Here is a 19,315-nt window from a genome sequence, read left to right as displayed (position 1 = left end):
TGATAGACTATGCTACCCATTATCCGGAGGCTTTTCCCCTCAAAAGCCCCACTACCAACAACATCGCTGAGAAACTGATTGAAAACTTTTCTAGAGTTGGGTAACCACGTGTAATACTCACGGATTAAGGAACCCATTTTGTCTCTTGTCTTATGAAACAAGTCTGTACGGTCTTAAATCTAACCCATAGGAAAACGTCTGCAAATCATCCCCGAATGGATTGATTAGTCAAGAGATATAACGGGACTCTCAAACTCACTTTGAAACAAAATTCTAGCGGGAGAAGGAAGGCAAGGGGACCCAATCCTTCCTCTTGCCCTCTTTGTTATTCGAGAACAAGTACAGACTAGCCTTGCCTTCTCTTCTTTTGAATTACTGTATAGAAGTCAACCCAGGATCCTATTGGAAATGACCCGAGAAGCCTGGGAGAAAGACCAAGGGTAGGAAGCGGGGAACCTACTAGAATATACTAAACAATTAAAATTCAGGAAAGAAAAACTTCAAAGGTTGGCTCATTCCAATCTAGAAAAAAGTTAAAAAAAAGACAAGAGGCGTTTCACAATAAAGGAAAAAGGTGGCAACATCTCCAGGTAAACGATTGGGTATTAGTACTCTTACCCAAATCCCCAGCCAAGATCCGATCAGAGTGGAAAGGGTCCTATAAGATAGTAGCGAAAATAGGGAATACAACCTACTGACTACAAATGTCCCCATGAAAGCAACAAAATTATCATATTAACCTACTTACGAAATGGTTAGGTCCACCACCTGAGAAGCTCTGGGGATTTTAACTAAGAACCCGCCTCAGTGTACCTTAGACAACTGTGGTACTGAAAATTCTGAACCTGTGTTTTAAATATCATGATTCTGTTATGAATTTGGTATCAGCGAACCGCAAATGACGAATGCGGTACGCATGAGTGTTTTCATCATGTTACACCAATGGATTCACTGTGTATTTGAAGGTTTTGTTTTGTACCTTCGGGTTCCATCTTGTGAATAGCAGCCATTTTGTGCATTGCCCTTACTGTAGGCTCTCACCGTGGCAGAACAAGTATTTAAGGACATAACCTTAGCATGGGTTTGTGCTGACTCCTGCATGACCTGACGAAAGCTGACCCTGTTGCTTGAGGCTAACCTTGCCAAGCCAGTTCCTGCCCTTTAGCTGATCAAGATTAGCCTTAGAGCACAGGACATTGTAAAGATTTACTACACACAAACGTGCCTATCTTACTTCCATCTGTTTCTGTTCCTGCCTCCACGGGTTTTTTATGACATGGGCTGTGATCTTACTGTTTTGGGTTTATCCGGCCTGGTCAGCTAGAGAATATACGCATTATGTGGACATTGTTTATGGCCTTGGCTTATCTTGAAAGTGGGTTTGTCATCATACAGTGCTTTGTGTGCACGTCCTGGGAGTGACCAACAATAATGTACTTCAAAGAGAAAATGTGTGCCTAGGGCATAATAAATTGTATAAAAGGTCTGTGCGGAGACCATTCAGGCAGGCTACCTCATTCAGTTGCTTTAGGTGTGACTGGGCGACGTAGCCTCACAATTAATTGTAATGAAGATGTCTTTTCATATTTCAGATTCTCTGTTGATTTCTTTGCTGCTTTTGAATGGACTACTTATTGGTAAGACCCCTGAGAAGGAGTATGAGAATTTTTAGGTTCATCAAATGGCTCATCAAGAAGTGACTATCTGGAGGAGTTATCTTGTCAGAGGACAGAAATCTACTGGGGAAGGAAAGACAGAAATCTACTAAAAGAGGTACTCTGTGCACAGAGGTTCTGGGGGATTCTTTGTCTTTGCAGGCCAGTATATTTTTGATTTTTCTGACTTAAACTCTCCAAAAGATGTCACTCCTGACTGAGGAACATTTTTGGCGTAAGTTTTTAAAAAAAAGAGACTGTTAGTACAGTTAGAACTTGGCAGTTAGAATTTGGACAATGTTTGTATAGGTTTGTATATGCGAATTGCAATTTGTGTAGGCAGGTAATGGGATTTTTCTCCATCTGCTTTAGTTGAAGTATAAGTGGGTCGCTCCCAGTCCTTAGTTTTTGCTTGGTTTGTATTTGAGGATTGCAATTTTCAATAACCGAGGGTCTTGTATATTTACAAGTGTATCGATAGAGATAGCCCCTTGAAGTTTGAAGCTAGATTAGTGAGCTATAAGATGCCTGATCTTAGCAAATTTGAAGATTTGTGTTGGCCAACTTTGTATACGTTTGGATTAGCCGGTTAAATAGGTTAGATTTACAAACATATTTCTTCCTTGGTGATTTTGTATCCCCAGGGAATTAAAATATGACATAATACATAACAAGGATCCTTTGCTCTGTGCAATTTTATGAATGGAGATATGCAGAACGATTTTTGGTGTTCTGCCAGCTTAAGCTAGTGAATTGAGTGTATTTTTGGTTTCCTGCACATTCGGTGGTCTGTTGGGCTGTTTATACAGTCTTTTGGAACACTATTGAGAAATTTTTCTTGTAAATATGACTTACAGCTACTTGGTTTAAGTACAGTCTGGACTGTCCTGTTTTCGTCCTGAGTGTTGATTTGTGGGTTTAAATGTGTGTTTAAATGTTTATGTGGTTTTTCTCATTAGTGTAACTTCGGTATGTACATAGCGTCCGCGCAATTTATGAAAACGCTGTATTTTGTGTCCTGAATGTTTCAACACTTTCTGTTTATGTCTGAAATGAGCTCAATATGTGTGTGTGGGTCACATTTAATGGATATAAATAGGGCCCCAAACAAAAAAAACAAAAAAATTATCTATTTTTGCAAAAATAAATACATTTACAGCATTTTCCTTAGATGCACTGTATTAGATGTTCACAGGCGAAAATTTAGCTGCAGTATATTTGATAGGAATGTTTATTCAGCCAGCATTTTTCCCAGTTAAAAACAGGTGGAATTTTGCATAACCGTCCTTTTAAATAAATGTGGCGCAAAAATGTGACGCAGGATTGTGACGCGTTTTAAGTTAGGCATATGCGTTTAGGTTAGTGAGTTACTGCATCTAAATGATAGGCAAGGGATGCAGCGGGCTCTTATATGTAGAACAATCACAAAAAAGGGATAATTGGGTTTTTTTAGAAGACAAAAATTATTAATTATGAAAAATAATTATAAAAAAAAGTGCTACAAAAATCGTTTTTTAATATTTATAAAGCTTAACACTCATACTATGACCTCCTAGCATTAAAATTTGATTTAAGTTATGTTGCATCACTAAAATGACAAGTATTCGTGTGTATAATTTCCCCTTGGCATAGACGCAAGCAAGCTCATTTTTATAAAGTATAAGTTATTATTTTCAAATGCCTGACTCATGGGTTATGTAATAGACATTCTAGTAATGCATAATATGCAAGAAAATTGTAGGATATTCATTTTTTAATGCCCAAAATATGAAAGTCGATTTTGAGTAAAAGCACTGTTTAAACTGCATTTTGCTTTCATTCAGAGTACTTTTTAAAGTGTCTCAGGCTTAAGCAAATGCATGCATTTAGGTTTTTGCTATATATATATGCAGGTTGTGCCTTCTTATGATTCAGTGGGTTAATGTGCCAGTACAAAGGCTTGTTTTAATTTCAGGGTTAAATGTTCTAGCTTCAGCTAGGCCTACGGAAAGTTTGTTCATTTAAGACTGATGAAGTGTGTACCATAGGATTGCAACAAGCATTTACTCTAAAAAAAAGTGGTCTGTGTGTCTTTAAGGTTTTGAGAATTATTGACAGTGAATGTAGTTTAATGATCTGGGAATAGAGATAATTTTAGCGCCTACAAAGAGAAATTATTTTTCAAAATAGAGTGAATTATTGCAGGTTAGAAGCCTTCTGGCTTTGACGGGTTCAGTGTGGCAGAAGCTGGGGGCTGAGAGGATGGCTGGCTCGAGCCGCGCTGCTGAGATGTTATCTTTTAGTTTCCCTGTAAACAATGGAGAAGCCTCTCATGTTGACATTTGTGACCCTTTAATTAGGACTTTGCCTCTGAGGAATGCAGAATGACCTTGCTGAACGGGCCTCTAGAGGTGAGGTTTCTGGTTTCTCCGTGAGAACATCAATAAAATGAAAGAACTTAATTTAAAAGGGAAAATAAATAGGGGTTTCTCTGAAGGTCCCAAACATGTGTTAAATATTCTGCAGAATTGATACATTTGTGTCTCCACGCTAAGAAAAATAATGTTTGCTAGCTGCGTTTATTTTACAGAAAATGAAGTGTTGCATTAAGTCTTAGATAAGAAAATAAGATGTAGCCCTTTTCCAAAATTTTGAAGGCTACAGGCTACAGGCCTAAGAAAAAAAGGATGTGCTCATTAGATATTATTTTTCAGTGCACATTATAGGTACCAAATTAATATGGAGTGTCAGTATAACCATTTCTTTTAGAACGGTAAAATAAGATGGCTTGATGTTGCGAGGTGAACTGACAAGAGAGTAACAGTTAAGTAATGAAAATTTATTTTTGTGTATGTTAAAATATTTTTTTGTGTTGTGTATTTTTCTGCTTCTGCCAACAGATTATTCATGGATTGTTCTAAGGCAGACAAGACATGTGAGTTTGGTTAATTGAAAGGAGATGTGTTTTTGCGTAATTTCTTTGGAGAAAAAAATGTTCATGTTTTCGTTTGTGTATTTGGCCCTATCGTGAAATATTTTAGTTGGTCCTGTATGTTAGAAGAGAGACAGTAAAGTTATATTTGACAGTAGACTCCAACTGCGTTGTGCTCACTGTCAAAAGGAGGGTATGGAGTTTAGACCTGACAAAATTTAGACAGGCCCAAATATTGCATTTTGGGCTGCAGGTTTACAGTGCATAAAGTACATATGCCATGGCGCTGTGTGTCACCGCTTATCCACATGCTGTTGTTTTGTCTGTGCTGCCCTTTTGTGCTTGATATACAGCGAGTATATCTGATGGCTTGACATGTGCATTTTTATTTTGTGTATGTTTTGTTTTATGTTGTTACTATTACAAGTTCTCCTGTGTTGTGAAGGGATCCGTATGACGATACGTATCGTTGCACAAGAGTTGGATGGATTTGGTATAATGATAAATTTCACAGATATGGTTTTCATACTGTGAGGAAGACAGGCAGCACTTTTACCAGTGCATGCCTAAATCTGGCTATAATGATATTGAAGAAAACTAAAAAGATATACAGATTCAAAGTGTATCACCTGATGTTAGTCACTTACTGCACATTCCCTTAAAGGAATAGGCAGCCCTAAATTGTTATGTATCCTTGATTGGACCTAAGGATGGAATTATAGATCTGTGACTCAAGGTGACCTAATTTCTATATTGCATTACTTAATCATGTTTTGTTTCAGAAAATAGCATATGGCTTTGTCCCTTGAAAGGAAACCAGGTTTCTTTTTTTCTCTCCCTGAAGAGAGAACAGGAACATTAGTTAGGATTACCGTATATGGTGTAGTTGCCAGCGGTAGAGTTAGAATTTGTGTAACTTTGGTCTTTTGTGTATCCCCCGTACTCTTGGTGCTGTGTCACATGCCTGAGGCACCCAAGCAAACTCTTGTTCTTCCTATAGATTTTTCTTTTGTTGCTTCTCCCCTGACCAATGTCGCATCATGCTTAGTTATTGGGGATTTTAGTTGTGTCCTAGTTCCATTTCCCCTTCTCCATATTCCTTTCACCAGTCAGCCCATTTATTATGGGTGTATTGTTTATGTGCACACTTCTAGACTGTAGTGATGTATCCCCATGTTATGTAAAATGTTTTTTCAGACTGACTGTCAGGGTAGTGATAGGCTGGTTAACTGACCCAATATTATAGTAAGACAAGTTTTCCATCTCAATAGGAGATACCTTAAGTTTATCCTTTTGAACATGGCGAATTTTCAATGTCTATTTTACATTTTTCAGTTCTCTTTTTGTTCCTGCTGCTTTAATTTTTGGTGGGATCAGATGTGTTCTAATCATGCAAATACCAGGACTTTCTAGTGCTTGTCCTTTGTCTGCACATTTGATCATTAGCCTTTGTATTGCATAGTGCACCTGATGCACAATTTTTAAAGGGACTTTTCTTCATGTCCTTGATAATCTGTATTATGTTATTTCTCTATTTGAAATGTTCTAAGATAAGGAATTTAGGAACACCTAGGCTTAATAATTGAGGGAAATATGTATTTACCCCATTAGACAATGCCACTGTGTGAGGCCATCCATTTAGATTCCTATGGCGTATTGCCTCTCCCTTGCAGATTGCAGGCCACCTGCTTGCAGTCCCCTTTTTAAAACCCATGAACTGTTTTTTGTGCTTGATTTGAAGGAAACTAACAATTGTGTTACATTTCCTATATCACTAGGTTCTGCTGGATCTTCCAGAGTCAAAGGAAGACTGATACCCTGCAGACCTGTGATCGAGACTAAGCCCACTCCCCATCAGTGACCGCTACAGATGAATGACAGATTTCTTGGCTCTACAATTCCTGCAACAAGAAAGTCGCGAAGCTGGACAGCGATCATCAGCGCGACATCAGTGGTACCTCCCAAGCAAGGCATTTGCTTCATCGAAAGGCGTTGCAGAAAAAAGGAGGAGCTGGTTCTTTGTTTGCCACAGAATGAGAGTTTGTTTGTTTGGGCTTTGTACCTGTTATGTGCTGGAAACCTCTGTCAGTGTACAGTCCCTTGAGCCCTTGGCCCGAGTTTTGGCCACACACACACCTCTTTTGCTTTGCTCCAGCGGAAAGGCAGTGCACCCAAGGATCCACGTTTGGAAAAAAGCACTACATTCTGATGCCCATGAGAGAGCAGCTTGAGCGTCCTCTGACACTAAATGATGAGTGTTGGAGTCCGAAAGTGCTGCTGATCCTGAAAGGTTGTTTCTCAGTAGTGCTTGGATCTGCACGAGATGCTTTGTGCCCTTGATCAATGAAGAGCACATCATTTGTAGTGTCTGCCACAAAGAAGAGACACTGGTGCATTGTTTTGAGACATTGAGACTTTCGAGTGAGCTGTGGGTGTTTTGCCAGGAGGGCACTCCAACTAAACAGTATTTTTTTCTTATGAAAAAGCCTGAATTGAAAAGGCTCAACGCGGAAGAAAACAATGGAAGCGGATTTGTAGGCCAAGAACTATGACTATGGACAAATTAAATTTTCTTTTTTACTTTTTATTGTGCAGCTCTCTCATCCAAGAAACTTGTTCATTTTTGATTTTCGAACCGCCATCCGGTTCTGCTGCTAGGGTCGCGGTTGCCACAGTCTTTGGAGTGCAGCTGGAGACGGTTAGGTCGACAGTTCTGGTTGGTCTAAGGGAGTTACCCTGGACTGAACAGAAGCACTCCTTAGCAGAATCAATCTCCCACCGCGGGCAGCAATTTAGAGGATGGAGTTTCCCAAGATAGAGAGACCTGCCAGACCAACGAACTTTGAAATCAGAATATGCACTGTGATGGTGAAAAAACGATTTTTAATAATATGCATTTTTTTTATGTTGTGTAGTATAATGATGTTTTTAATAGGCTATGCTTTATTCACCTTTCGAGTATCATTTGTACACACTACACAGCCCATACCTCCTCCTACTGTTTCCTCACATTTTTTCCACCCTCTGCCGTCTGCTAGAAGATTGGAGTTTGTCAATAATTCATTCGTTCAGCTTTTACTCCAACACCAGTTAGTGATGAATATAGACCTGGACTCAGATTAGCATAAGTATAGGTTATTGCCTATGTAAGGGCAAAAGGATGGTCTGTGGTACTGAAAATTCTGAACCTGTGTTTTAAATATCATGATTCTGTTATGAATTTGGTATCAGCAAACCACAAATGACGAATACGGTATGCATGAGTGTTTTCATCATGTTACACCAATGGATTCACTGTGTATTTGAAGGTTTTGTTTTGTACCTTCGGGTTCCATCTTGTGAATAGCAGCCATTTTCTGCATTGCCCTTACAGTAGGCTCTCACCGTGGCAGAACAAGTATTTAAGGACATAACCTTAGCATGGGTTTGTGCTGACTCCTGCATGACCTGACGAAAGCTGACCCTGTTGCTTGAGGCTAACCTTGCCAAGCCAGTTACTGCCCTTTAGCTGATCAAGATTAGCCTTAGAGCACAGGACATTGTAAAGATTTACTACACACAAACGTGCCTATCTTACTTCCATCTGTTTCTGTTCCTGCCTCCACGAGCTATTTATGACATGGGCTGTGATCTTACTGTTTTAGGTTTATCCGGCCTTGTCAGCTAGAGAATGTACGCATTATGTGGACATTGTTTATGGCCTGGACTTATCTTGAAAGTGGGTTTGTCATCATACAGTGCTTTGTGTGCACGTCCTGGGAGTGACCAACAATAATGTACTTCAAAGAGAAAATGTGTGCCTAGGGCATAATAAATTGTTTAAAAAGGTCTGTGCGAAGACCATTCAGGCAGGCTAGCTCATTCGGTTGCTTTAGGTGTGACTGGGCGACGTAGCCTCACAATTAATTGTAATAAAGATGTCTTTTCATATTTCAGATTCTCTGTTGATTTCTTTGCTGCTTTTGAATGGACTACTTATTGGTAAGACCCCTGAGAAGGAGTATGAGGATTTTTAGGTACATCACAACCTGGTTGTTAACTAAACAAAGCCATACTGAGTACCGGTTGCCCGGAGGGAGGCCTTTAAAACCAAGATAGATACATTACAGATGGTGTCATCAAACCTCTACAAAGTAATTGGTCTTCACCTATTGTCCTAGTTCCCAAACCAGATGGATCTATAAGGTTTTGTATTGATTTCTGGGCAGTGAAATCTATCTCCAAATTCGATGCATGCCCTTTTCCTAGGACAGATGAGCTTCTGGAAAAATTAGGAAAAGCATATTACATATCCACACTTGACTTAACAAAAGGATACTGGCAAGTACCCCTTATGCCAGGAGACCAGGAAAAGACAGCCTTCTCCACGCCAGATGGTATTATATGAGTTCACAGTTCTTCCCTTTGGTTTGCATGGATCCCCCGCCAACCTTTCAATGACCAATGAACCAAGTTCTTAGGGAACATAAATCATATTCCTCAGCATATCTGCACGACATTGTAATTTTCAGCCCTTCGTGGGTAGACCATCTTATACATTGTTGTAAGATACTCCAGGCGTTATATGACTCCAATCTCCATATTAATGCCAAGAAATCCAAAATGGGATTCCTTAAAGTTAAATATATAGGATACCTACTTGGAAATGGGATGATAGAACCACAGGTGGAAAAAGTAAAAGCCATCTTAAACACCCCCTTCCCCACTACAAAAAAGAAATAAGGGCCTTTTTAGGACTATTAGGATATTATAGGCAAATTATACTACAGTATTCGGAAATCGCAGAGCCTTTAATGGATCTCCTAAAAAAGGGGTTTGTGAAACAGGTTCTGCTTCATCCCTTGCCCAGAGCTTGTGAGGCCTTCCACCTCCTAAAACAAGCTATAAACCACTAGTCCAGTATTAGCCTCCCCAGATTTTGATAGACCCTTCATCCTACAGACTGACGCCTCTGAGATAGGGGTGGAGGCTGTCGTATCTCAGATATTCAAAGAAGGTTTAGAACAACCCATCCTTTAAATCAGTCGCCAGTTAGTCCCTCATGAACAATACTATCCTATTGTAGAAAAGGAATGCCTGGCCATTTAATGGGCAATAGAAAAACGTTGTTATTACTTAGAAGGTTGACCTTCCACACTTTATACAAATCATGCTCCATTGACCTGGATGAGCTGTACTAAAAGAAACAATCCTTGCATTCATAGGTGGTTTCTATCTCTTCAACCTTTCCAATTCGAGGTTCAACATCGAAAGGGTTCTACCAATGGCAATGCTGACTTTCTTTCTAGAATCCCACTTTTTTTCCCCAAACAGAAAATGCTTAGGGGGGAGGACTGTCACACAAACCGCGACCCCGAACTGGGAGGGGAGGACATTTTAGAGGATGAACCATGGAATGTTCCCCATATGTCTAATAAAAACAATGGCCTTCTCTATTCGCAGCCTGTACCTGCCAGTCCAGTTCCCGGCTACATGTCGGACCATTTGTCTTTTTTAGGATAATGAAACTCGTCAAGTACTAACTGAACGGGATTCACTGGACGACAGCCCCTTTAAGTGGGACAAACAAACCAGCTGGAAGCATGATGATGAAGACATAAATATGGAGGAAGAACCAATGAAGTGGGCTAAAAGGAGAAGCGTATTTGACAGAGGCACGTAAGCAGGACTAGAAGGCGATGGACAAGGGGACAGAAGGAAAAGCCCCACGAAAATGGACAGAGGGCAAGACGCTGAGTTCCACGTCCCAGAACCTGCAAAATGACCATGAAGAGGCACAGAGGCATTCCGGAGACCCAGGACCCTCCATATCGCCCCAACATGTTCCTGGAGGAGCCTGGCTGGTCCAGATCAATACCCGTATATGAAGGCTTGGGAGCTGGTGAAAGGGAAAGTACGGCCATCCCAATAGCAGGGATGCTGGATTCTAACAAAAGGATGGACCCAAAAATCCTCTCCACATTGAAGTATGCGTGAGCAAGACAGAAAGTGGGTCTAATACAGTTGTTATTCACCAGATTTAGCAAATGTGATTTATAATGAGAGTACCTAAATATCTAAATGATTCATTAATACATTGATATTTTGGTGGATAGAAGAAACACCAAGTGATTATCCTTCCCCATACTAGTCAAGAATGTTAATTGCAAAGAAAGCTTTATTTCTTTTGTACCACTGGGTGTCAGGTTAGGTTTGTTGGTGTTGCCCTCACACCCTTTCCCCTAAAAAGAAAACCTATTAAACAACAACCTACTTACCTGTGGCACTCTCTTTGTCCCGAGAGGTTCCTGATCTTCCTGGTGGTCCTGGACGCTGGCTCTCTGCAGAAATAAGGAAAGATAGAATTACTTCACTTTGATTGGGACTGTATGCCACAATAAACCCATACGTTATAATTACAAGTGACTTTGTCTGATGTATCCCGCCAATTACTAACACCTCCCTTTGCAGTGTTTTCTATATCTCAAAATGCTTTTTTGTATGCCGCTAGTTGTGTGCTATGAGTGAACTGTAAAGACTTCACACTTCAAACACCTAGATACCCATATTCAGCAGTAGGGATACATACATGTATATGCATTCTGGGTGTTTTTCATGCACTCCATACTCTCTTGTATCTGCTCTTGTTGGGTGTGAAGATGCAGGCATTAGAACAAAGTCAGGAAAAGCATATCCAAGAAGCACTAATGGGATCAGGGTCCTGGATAAGGAGAAAAGAGTCCTGAAAACGACTTGACCATGGAATTTTCCACTTGGGTCTACCAAGGGAGAAGCATATGGAGGGTTTCATAGTTGCTGGGGCTACATCATCAGCAAAGAGCAGGCAAGCTTATTATTAGCAATCAGTGGGTCTCATTATAAGTGTCCCGGTAATCCTTCCAACACTCTGTCCCCCCGAGCTACCAATACTGTGGTACTGGGGAAACAAATTAATCCATGGGGATCGAGTTATACAAGGGGGGTGTTACAAGTGGAACCCTGGGAGTCCCCTTAGAAATCAAGAATTACTTGGTCTAATTCCCCCAGTAATTCCTCATTCTGCCCTGAGTTCCACCAGGAGCTTTCAACTGCTTTCAGCCACCAAAATTTCCAGCTGAAACCAAACAGATCTGTGGTGTTCCATCAGATCTCATATTTCCGATGGGGCTGGTTCTTATCCATGTCATCGTAACTAAAAGGGTTGTCTGAAGCCAACTGTCTCAGCAAGGTTGTATTTGTCTACTGAATACAAAAGATACATGAACATTGTGTTTGGCACAAGCTAACTACAACAGGGTCAGAGGATATTATAGTAGTGCTCTGACTGATTTATAAATAAGGCTCCCTGTTTTCCGTTTTTACGGATTTTTACAGATAAATACAGACAGAAAATAATGTGTTTTCTGACTGCTTTTTTTTTAAGTCGATAAACACAGAAAATTGTGCTCTTTTTAAGTTACTCTCCGTGCTGTCTTTGATGAATTGTAGGCCAGCAGCTGAGAATATGGATAGCATGGGAAATTAAAAAACAGGATGAAATCTCTTTAATTAATGACATATGTCATTATACATTAATGGTATAATCATGGTATTTACCAGTGGATGTATTGGTATGTAATATTTGACAGCTTAACTAGCTAAAAAACAACAGACATCAAATCAGGAGTGCGCATCTATCAGTTAAATAAATATGTAAATGTACAGTTCTACAACTTCATTTATATGCAAAACACAAAATAAATATGGATAAATGCATATAAAATGGCCAAAAATAAATATGGATAAATACAGAAGGAAATGTTGAAAAAATTAATTCCATAAAACAGGGATCCCTATTTATAACCCAGAAAAGTCTTTCAATGTCCCCAAACAAAAATACTGTTTCCTCTAACTTTGCATGCAGATTTGTTTCTCTATGCAAACAGTTGTGGTTCCTGCCACTATAGAGTGGTGGGGCGGCAGGGCAGCAGGAGCGTCGGGGGAAAGGGGGGGGGGTTGGGGGGGATGGTGTTAAAAGAAAAAGTACAAAACAATACATTTACCTGTTCCTGTGGATACCTCGTGCTTCAGCGCTCCTCCATTCTGCTGCTCCCGGCAGTCCCTGGGACAACAGACTCCCTATCCAATCTAGGCATTGCTCTCATATTATGAGAGCAGTGTGGCAATCGGCCTGAGCGGACCAGTTTTACGTTCCGCTCAGGGAGTCTGTGACTTTCTCTAACACGGCTGGATTACAGACACCTATGGGCGCAACAATCCTCCCCCTCCCTCCCAAGGCCCGGCACCGCCCCTCCTTGTGCTCGCTTGCTCAGAGCCAGCAGCTGAAAAATAAAACAATAGTAAAATATTGTTTTATTTTTTAGCTGCCGGCTCTGGGCTAGTGGGGTGATGCGCCTCTATTGCGGAGGAGCTGCCGCTGTATGCAAATGATAGTTTCAAATATTTGCACTGCCCAATATCTTTTTAAGTAATCACGTTTTTTCAACTCATTTCACTATATGCATGCTTCCAATCATAAATCCAACTAAAGCTAACGATTAATTGTTTCTTTGACATTACAAGAGTATTTGTTTGATAGTAAACTAGAGGTTTGCCCAAATCAATTTAGATGGGCAACATTAGTTAACTTTTGAACAAGTAGATGTCACAAGTGTTAATGTTCCATCTGATGAGCATCCAGGCCTTTCCATTAGCTCCCCCAATGATATGCTGCCTTTGGCTGAGCATGTTTACCTGCACTCTGTGTTTAGGGTAAGTGTGAAGCATGGTAATGGAAAACAAAAGAGCAGTTAGCTTATTTGTTTCACTGTGTTAAATGAGATTATGTATATTAACAGCTCCTAAAGGTCATTTCTGTATTTGGAGGTGGGCAATTAACAGTGGTCAAAGCTCTCTGCAGCCGGCAACAGGGCCTAATTATGTCATCTCTGGCAGTACCTAGAGATGTTTGTCTGACACTAATACAATTAAGAATGAAAAGGTGAGTCTTAATGAAGCTGTAAGAATTCTTTATTTATAGCATTCTTTCAGAATGAATGGGATGCCTATGTTTGTCCACGTAAATACTGTCCATGTTGAATATTGTGCGAGAGGCCAAAGAGCAAGTTGATGCAAGCTAGCCGTCAAATGTCAGATTTAAAGGTGGCTCGCTCAGGTAGTTCTGCAGCAGAACTGAGCTTTCCTATATATCGAGGCCTCTTTGTCACTGGAGTCCCTTCATGATTACTCTGGATGGGGGCCCCAGGTGCTATCTTTCTATAGAAGCCTGCAGGGCCGGCTCTAGGCTCATGGTGGCCCTGTGCAGGGAGCGTAGGTGGGGGCCCCGGAAGAGGGGGGTCCGGACGGGGCGGAGCTCAGGAAGGTGTTTTAATAATACGTCCAGAAAAGTCGTTAGATGACCAGTACCTGCGGGCCTCCCTCTCTATGTATCTCACATGTGTCTACGGGACGCCCCAGCTGAGGAGTGAGATGCTCTGGCAGAGCTGGGTGAGTCCAAGTAACGGACAGCAGGACTGCTAGAGAGAGAGATAGCAGCAAGTTCCTTCCCCTGGAGTAACCATAGGTGCTCTCCGCGCTCCACCGGGTCCCGCGCCTGGCTGTGTCAAACTGAAAGCTCCCCTGCCCCCGAGCTCTAGGGGCCCCCAGGAGTCGCTGGGACTTGGAACCATATTTCAACTGTTTGCCGCTTAATAGTGCAGAAATACCCTTTCTCTCCGCCTTTATTGGCACAGGCGGAGCAGGGGGCCTAAAGAAATCAATCACCACCAGTTTACATGGGAGGCCGCTCCTGCTGCCAGTGCCACTGACTGGAAGACAGACAGCGGCCTACGAGTCGATGGATGCGGCACCGGCAAATTGAATGCGGCGGGCCCCCTGCCCCTCGGAGAAAGTGTCAGTGATTCCGAAATGTAATACTCTGCAATGATTAGGCCTTCCGCTGGCTGGGACTCGAGCCATATACTGCCGCTTAATTTAATGCAAAATAGTACCCCCGACTCCACCTTTATTATAGACCCTGCAGGCACACAGGCGGAGAGGGGTCTAAAGGAAATCAGTGGCCGGCGCTGCCACTGGAAGACAGACAGCGGGCGGCCTACCTCAATGCGGCAAAACTCCCAGCTGCAGTGCAGTAAATTCGCCCCTCCAACCTCAAGCATTAACAGCTACACTCACGCCTGGCTACCTATCTTCATATGACTCGCTTGCTTGCCATGACGCGTCGCGATAGTCAGTCAGTGCCACAAAAAGTGTGCAGAAATATCATTATCAATCATCTGAGAGAATGGATATATTCTGCCCTTACCCGGCAGGTGCGTTCACACTTCTTCACTTTATTCTCAGTCTGAGCTCAGGGGCCGCTCAGCTTTTGTCCGACTCCGACGTCGACGACCACCAAATGGCTGGGCTGTGCAGAGAGAGTCATACGCCACCAGTCCCACAAGTTAGTTACGCACGCGGGGAAGTCAAGCAGCAGGTTAGGTTGAGTCTGCGCGCTGCCGCAGATCACTCTATCCTGGCTTCCGGCGTCTGTGCCAGCCAGCCGGGTGACAGTCATGATGATTTGAAACACCCCGGCGCCCCTGCTGCCCAATCAGGAACGAGGTTGGTGCGGACTCGGAGCCAGAGGCCAGGGAAGTTAAAGGGAGGAGGGGGGGTGACTCACTGTTTCAGGGCTTGGAACTGTGACTGTCGGACTCGGAACTTAGTATTGGAAGCCGGGGTCGGAGCCGGAGGCCGCCAAATCCTGCCAGGGGGCCGCCAGTGCCACAATGTATCATTGATCCTTCTGATCCGTTCCTCGTCATGGCGGCCCCTGGGGTTTGGCGGCCCTGTGCAGGTGCACACTTTGCACATGCCTAGGGCCGGCCCTGAAGCCTGTGCCCACCATGAAGCTGAAGGATGTTTGTGAAGTAGACCCCAGAATAATATCATTGCGGAGTAAACATCAGCACTCCCTTTTGTCCCTGTTGGTATCATTGTGGCATTTACAGTTGACTGTTTTGAAGTCAAGGAGCAGGAATGTGCATTGCATTCACAGGGCTAGAAGATGGTGTGTTGATTCTGTGGCCAAGCACCTAATCTAGTATTGTTAGAATCTATTTTCAGAACTTGTTGACATTTGTTTGATTCCCCCTAGAGCTGTAAGGAATGGGAGGGTGTGCTGCATAGTAAATATAGTAACTTCTATGTTTGCTGCAGGGAACCCTATCAACTTTAAAAGAGCCTAGTGGTAATTAGACTATGTTGTTAGCAACAAGCTAGTACAGTAAGTTCTCGGTACGCATTTATGGCATAGTAAAGTTGGGCTGCTTGACATGAATAGAAAGTATCACCATGCACTCAGAGGATGAGGATTTCATTGGCAGCAGTGAGGAGAGAGAACCTTTTTGAGCTGATGGTTTCTGAACAACAAAACAAAGAGATGCAGTGTAGTTTGTTTGTGAGACAGCCCCTTCAATGACATGAAGGTAATGCAGAGCACAGCTAGCATACCAAGGGCCTGATGTACCATTTCCATTCACAGACCTTGGTTGTGCAATTTGCAAACCAAATGGTTTCTAAATAACAATGGAATTTGAGATGTGATCTATGTACAAATAGGACACATGGCAAATTGCCCATTCGCAGCAGGCCACAAAATGCTGAATATTTATTAGACAGGGCTCAATTAGCAACCCCCTGTGATTGGCTGCACGTGCAGGGATGGAGGGCTGCAAGGAACAGCAAACCCCTATCTCTCTACTTGTACTCCGAAAAAAAATGTTTGTTTTCCATTAGGGCAGACATTGTCTGGTAGTGGGCCTATCACCCCATCACCCCTCTGCTCCCGAGGTCACCTCCACAATTCCCAAATTAGGAACTGTCCGATAGGGGACAGCTTCCCCCATCAGATGCCTCAAATGTTTAGGTCTTGCCTTCGCAGCGCGCATGCGCTGCAAGGCAAAAAGACTGTTTCCAGTCGCTTTGGCTTTTCAGCCAAGCACGTGCACGTGTTCCATTGCCATCAATGGCAATGCGTGCGCATCAGGAGATTCACTCGCAGGAGCGCGCCACCATCTGGCAGCAATTATCGCTCCCGAGAGTGAATCGCGCCCGCACCCCTCTTCTCCCCCTGACCGCGCAAGGTGCGCGTGTTTGTGCTTGTTTGTTTTTTCTTTGAATGCCACGTGCATCGATTGCACTTCCTAGAGAGGCAGCAGAGCAGCCCCCCCACCCTCCATGGTGCAAGCTCCCCTTCGTGCTAACAGACTAAAATGTTGACCATGCTACCCCGACCAGGGGAAAGCCATGTTTTAACATGCCGTCATCTAATGGGCCTGGATATTCACGCAATGATACTCTGCATATTCATTTCTTTTTCTTTAATTTCTTTCATGGTAGTTCTGCCCATCTGTCCCAGAGTTCCTTTCAAAACAGGTGTCTGAGGTATTTTCGTGCCAGCCCTTCATCCAAGGCTGGCAAGTTCACAGACACCACGTGCCATATACCATAAACCAAGCACTTGCTGCCTGGAAAAGTGAGCATTCAGAAACTGACACACCGGAATAGAGGGAGGAAATAATCTGTCTCCACAAACCGCTCCGTCGCGTGGCCCGCTCGGCGCCTTTGCTCGAGCCCTAAATACTCTTACGTCACTCAACTCATCAAGAGACCAAAGCGTCCCAGACACGTTTTTCCAGCCACCGGGAAAAAAGTGCCTAGGATTTGTTTCAGGGCTAATGATAAACGCCCTGCTGTCATGACAGAAGGACAGATTGGCCGCAATTAATGATGTTGTTGCATTCGTTCATACGCAGTGGTCACCCGCATTCTGCCCATCATTGACCACAGCGTGCGGTGTAATGTCCGCCCTTAACTGCAATTGCAGGCTCGCATCCTGCCCAGGGTGAGGACATTCTCTCTACCAGTCACCGGGTCAGGCTGCTGTCTTCAACCTTCAGCTGAAGCCGTGTTAGCCTTGGATATCTGTTAAGTATGAGTTTATTTATTGTGCATGATATTGTCAGCATGCTAAAACCGGACGTTCGCTCTCTTAAAGGGTATTCTCTTAATTTGTCCATTGTTATGGAGTCTTCACTGTGTTTTATGTAGCGATAGTGACTCATTACAGAAAATGGTGAGGCTCTGTCTGTATCTTGTTATTTGCGGGTGCTCGCTAACAGCTGGACCAGAAATATAAGCTCTAGGGTGAGATAGTTGTGATGTATACCAGTCTTAGGATAAAGATGTTATTTGCAGCTTATAATAGTATATCTCTAGATCCACTGTACATGGTCTCTCATACCTACCAGAAGGACTGACTCACAGCAGGATCCTGGGATGAGTTCCAGCTGACAGAAGTGGTGTCCACGAGTGACGTCCACGTGTGTACTTTCTAAGTAGACTAGGACATCACTGTAGGACTTCATACCAGGCTGCAACATCACTATAGGAACTATATAATACTAAAAGTCTGCACGTTCAAACCCTTTTTTAGTTTTGGCTTTAGTGCTGGTTTGGTGTTATAGGGGTGGCTCATTGCTTTAGCAGCACCACATAGTAAGCAAGTGAAGCTGTACACAATCCTGCATTCTGGTGTGTGCTTCAGTGAAACTGGTGCGTTATTATTGCTTGATTTATGGGGGGACTTCAAGAGTGAGCATATAGCTGTGAGTCATATTAATGTCCTAATTAATTTCTACTAGTTTTCATTACTGAAAGACATGCTCTTCCTCCTCACAATGGTGCTAGTATGTTGGTGGTCCACTGAAGAAAACAAAACAATTGATAAGTGGAATGCTTGAATTAATCCCAACCACTTTGTAATTACTCAGGCCGCATCCGATCCATCAGTTTTTTCCCAGCATGCCACCTCACACAGACCGTACACCAGTCAACTTTGATACAGCTCCAATAGAAACAGTGCAGCCCAAACTGACAGAATATGTAACATCTGAACGGGAGTACAAACAACCCAGTGCCTTTTTTGGCCTATTTGGGGCTCTTCAGTAGGGTTGGAAAGCTACCCAGGGCGATTGGCAGTGGTTTCGCTTTTTGCAAGTCTTCCTCTCATCACCTTTTGTGCAGGTCACCAACTCCTCAAGAAAAGCATGTTGCTAACTCACACATAAGGAAATAAACCCTGAACACTGTTTCCCCGCTATGTTTTTCTTTCTTTCTTTTCCTTTACTACTCTCCGTCCTGGTTATATTTACCTGCACCACAGTCAACATTTAATTAGCTTTGCTTTTTTCCAGTTTTGGGGGCATGCTGTCCACTAGATACTTGGGGGTCGATTAGGATCGCGGACGGGCTTGCGTCCGTCCGCGACCCCAGAGCAGGAGGGAACCTCCGCATGGCATGCGGAGTTCCCTCCTGTGCAATTAGGATGTGACCGCCACCCTGGCGGTCACATCCTCTATTTTTAACATTGCCGCGGGTGCAGCTTCAAGCTGCACCCGCGGCAATGTTAAAAATGCACGCATTGCATTTGCATGCAGAAAGAGGCAGGCACTGCGCGGTGCCTGCCGCTTTCTGCATGCAAATGCAGGGGGGTACCATAGGTACCCCCCATGTGCACCCCCCACCCCCCCTTCACCTAAGGGGCCCGCAACGGGCCCCCGCAGTGAAGTTCCGTATGCTTTTCCACGGCGGAAAACCCGCCGCGGAAAAGCATACTTTACTGGCCATCCTAATATGGTGGACGGTGTCTGGAAGACACCGTCACCATATTAGAGCTTTTCCGCCGCGGTTGTAATCCGACCGCGGCGGAAAAGCTGCGGACGGAAAC

General features: G+C 43.1%; 1 protein-coding gene across 4 annotated transcripts in view; it reads right to left on the bottom strand.

Annotated features, from left to right (window-relative positions):
* Nucleotides 1-19,315, bottom strand: part of LOC147727746 (uncharacterized) — a 493,048-nt gene that overhangs the window by 245,351 nt on the left and 228,382 nt on the right. For all 4 annotated transcript variants that reach the window (XM_086961752.1, XM_086961750.1, XM_086961749.1 and 1 more), the window contains exon 3: nucleotides 10,824-10,886. In XM_086961752.1, coding sequence (XP_086817878.1) covers nucleotides 10,824-10,886 — 63 coding nt within the window. The remainder of the gene's footprint in view (nucleotides 1-10,823; nucleotides 10,887-19,315) is intronic.

This window comes from Lissotriton vulgaris, chromosome 3_1, assembly GCF_964263255.1.
Source record: "Lissotriton vulgaris chromosome 3_1, aLisVul1.2, whole genome shotgun sequence".
Classification (NCBI taxonomy): domain Eukaryota; kingdom Metazoa; phylum Chordata; class Amphibia; order Caudata; family Salamandridae; genus Lissotriton; species Lissotriton vulgaris.
Note: the sequence above shows the minus strand (reverse complement) of the source record. Positions and strands in the feature narration are given on the sequence as shown.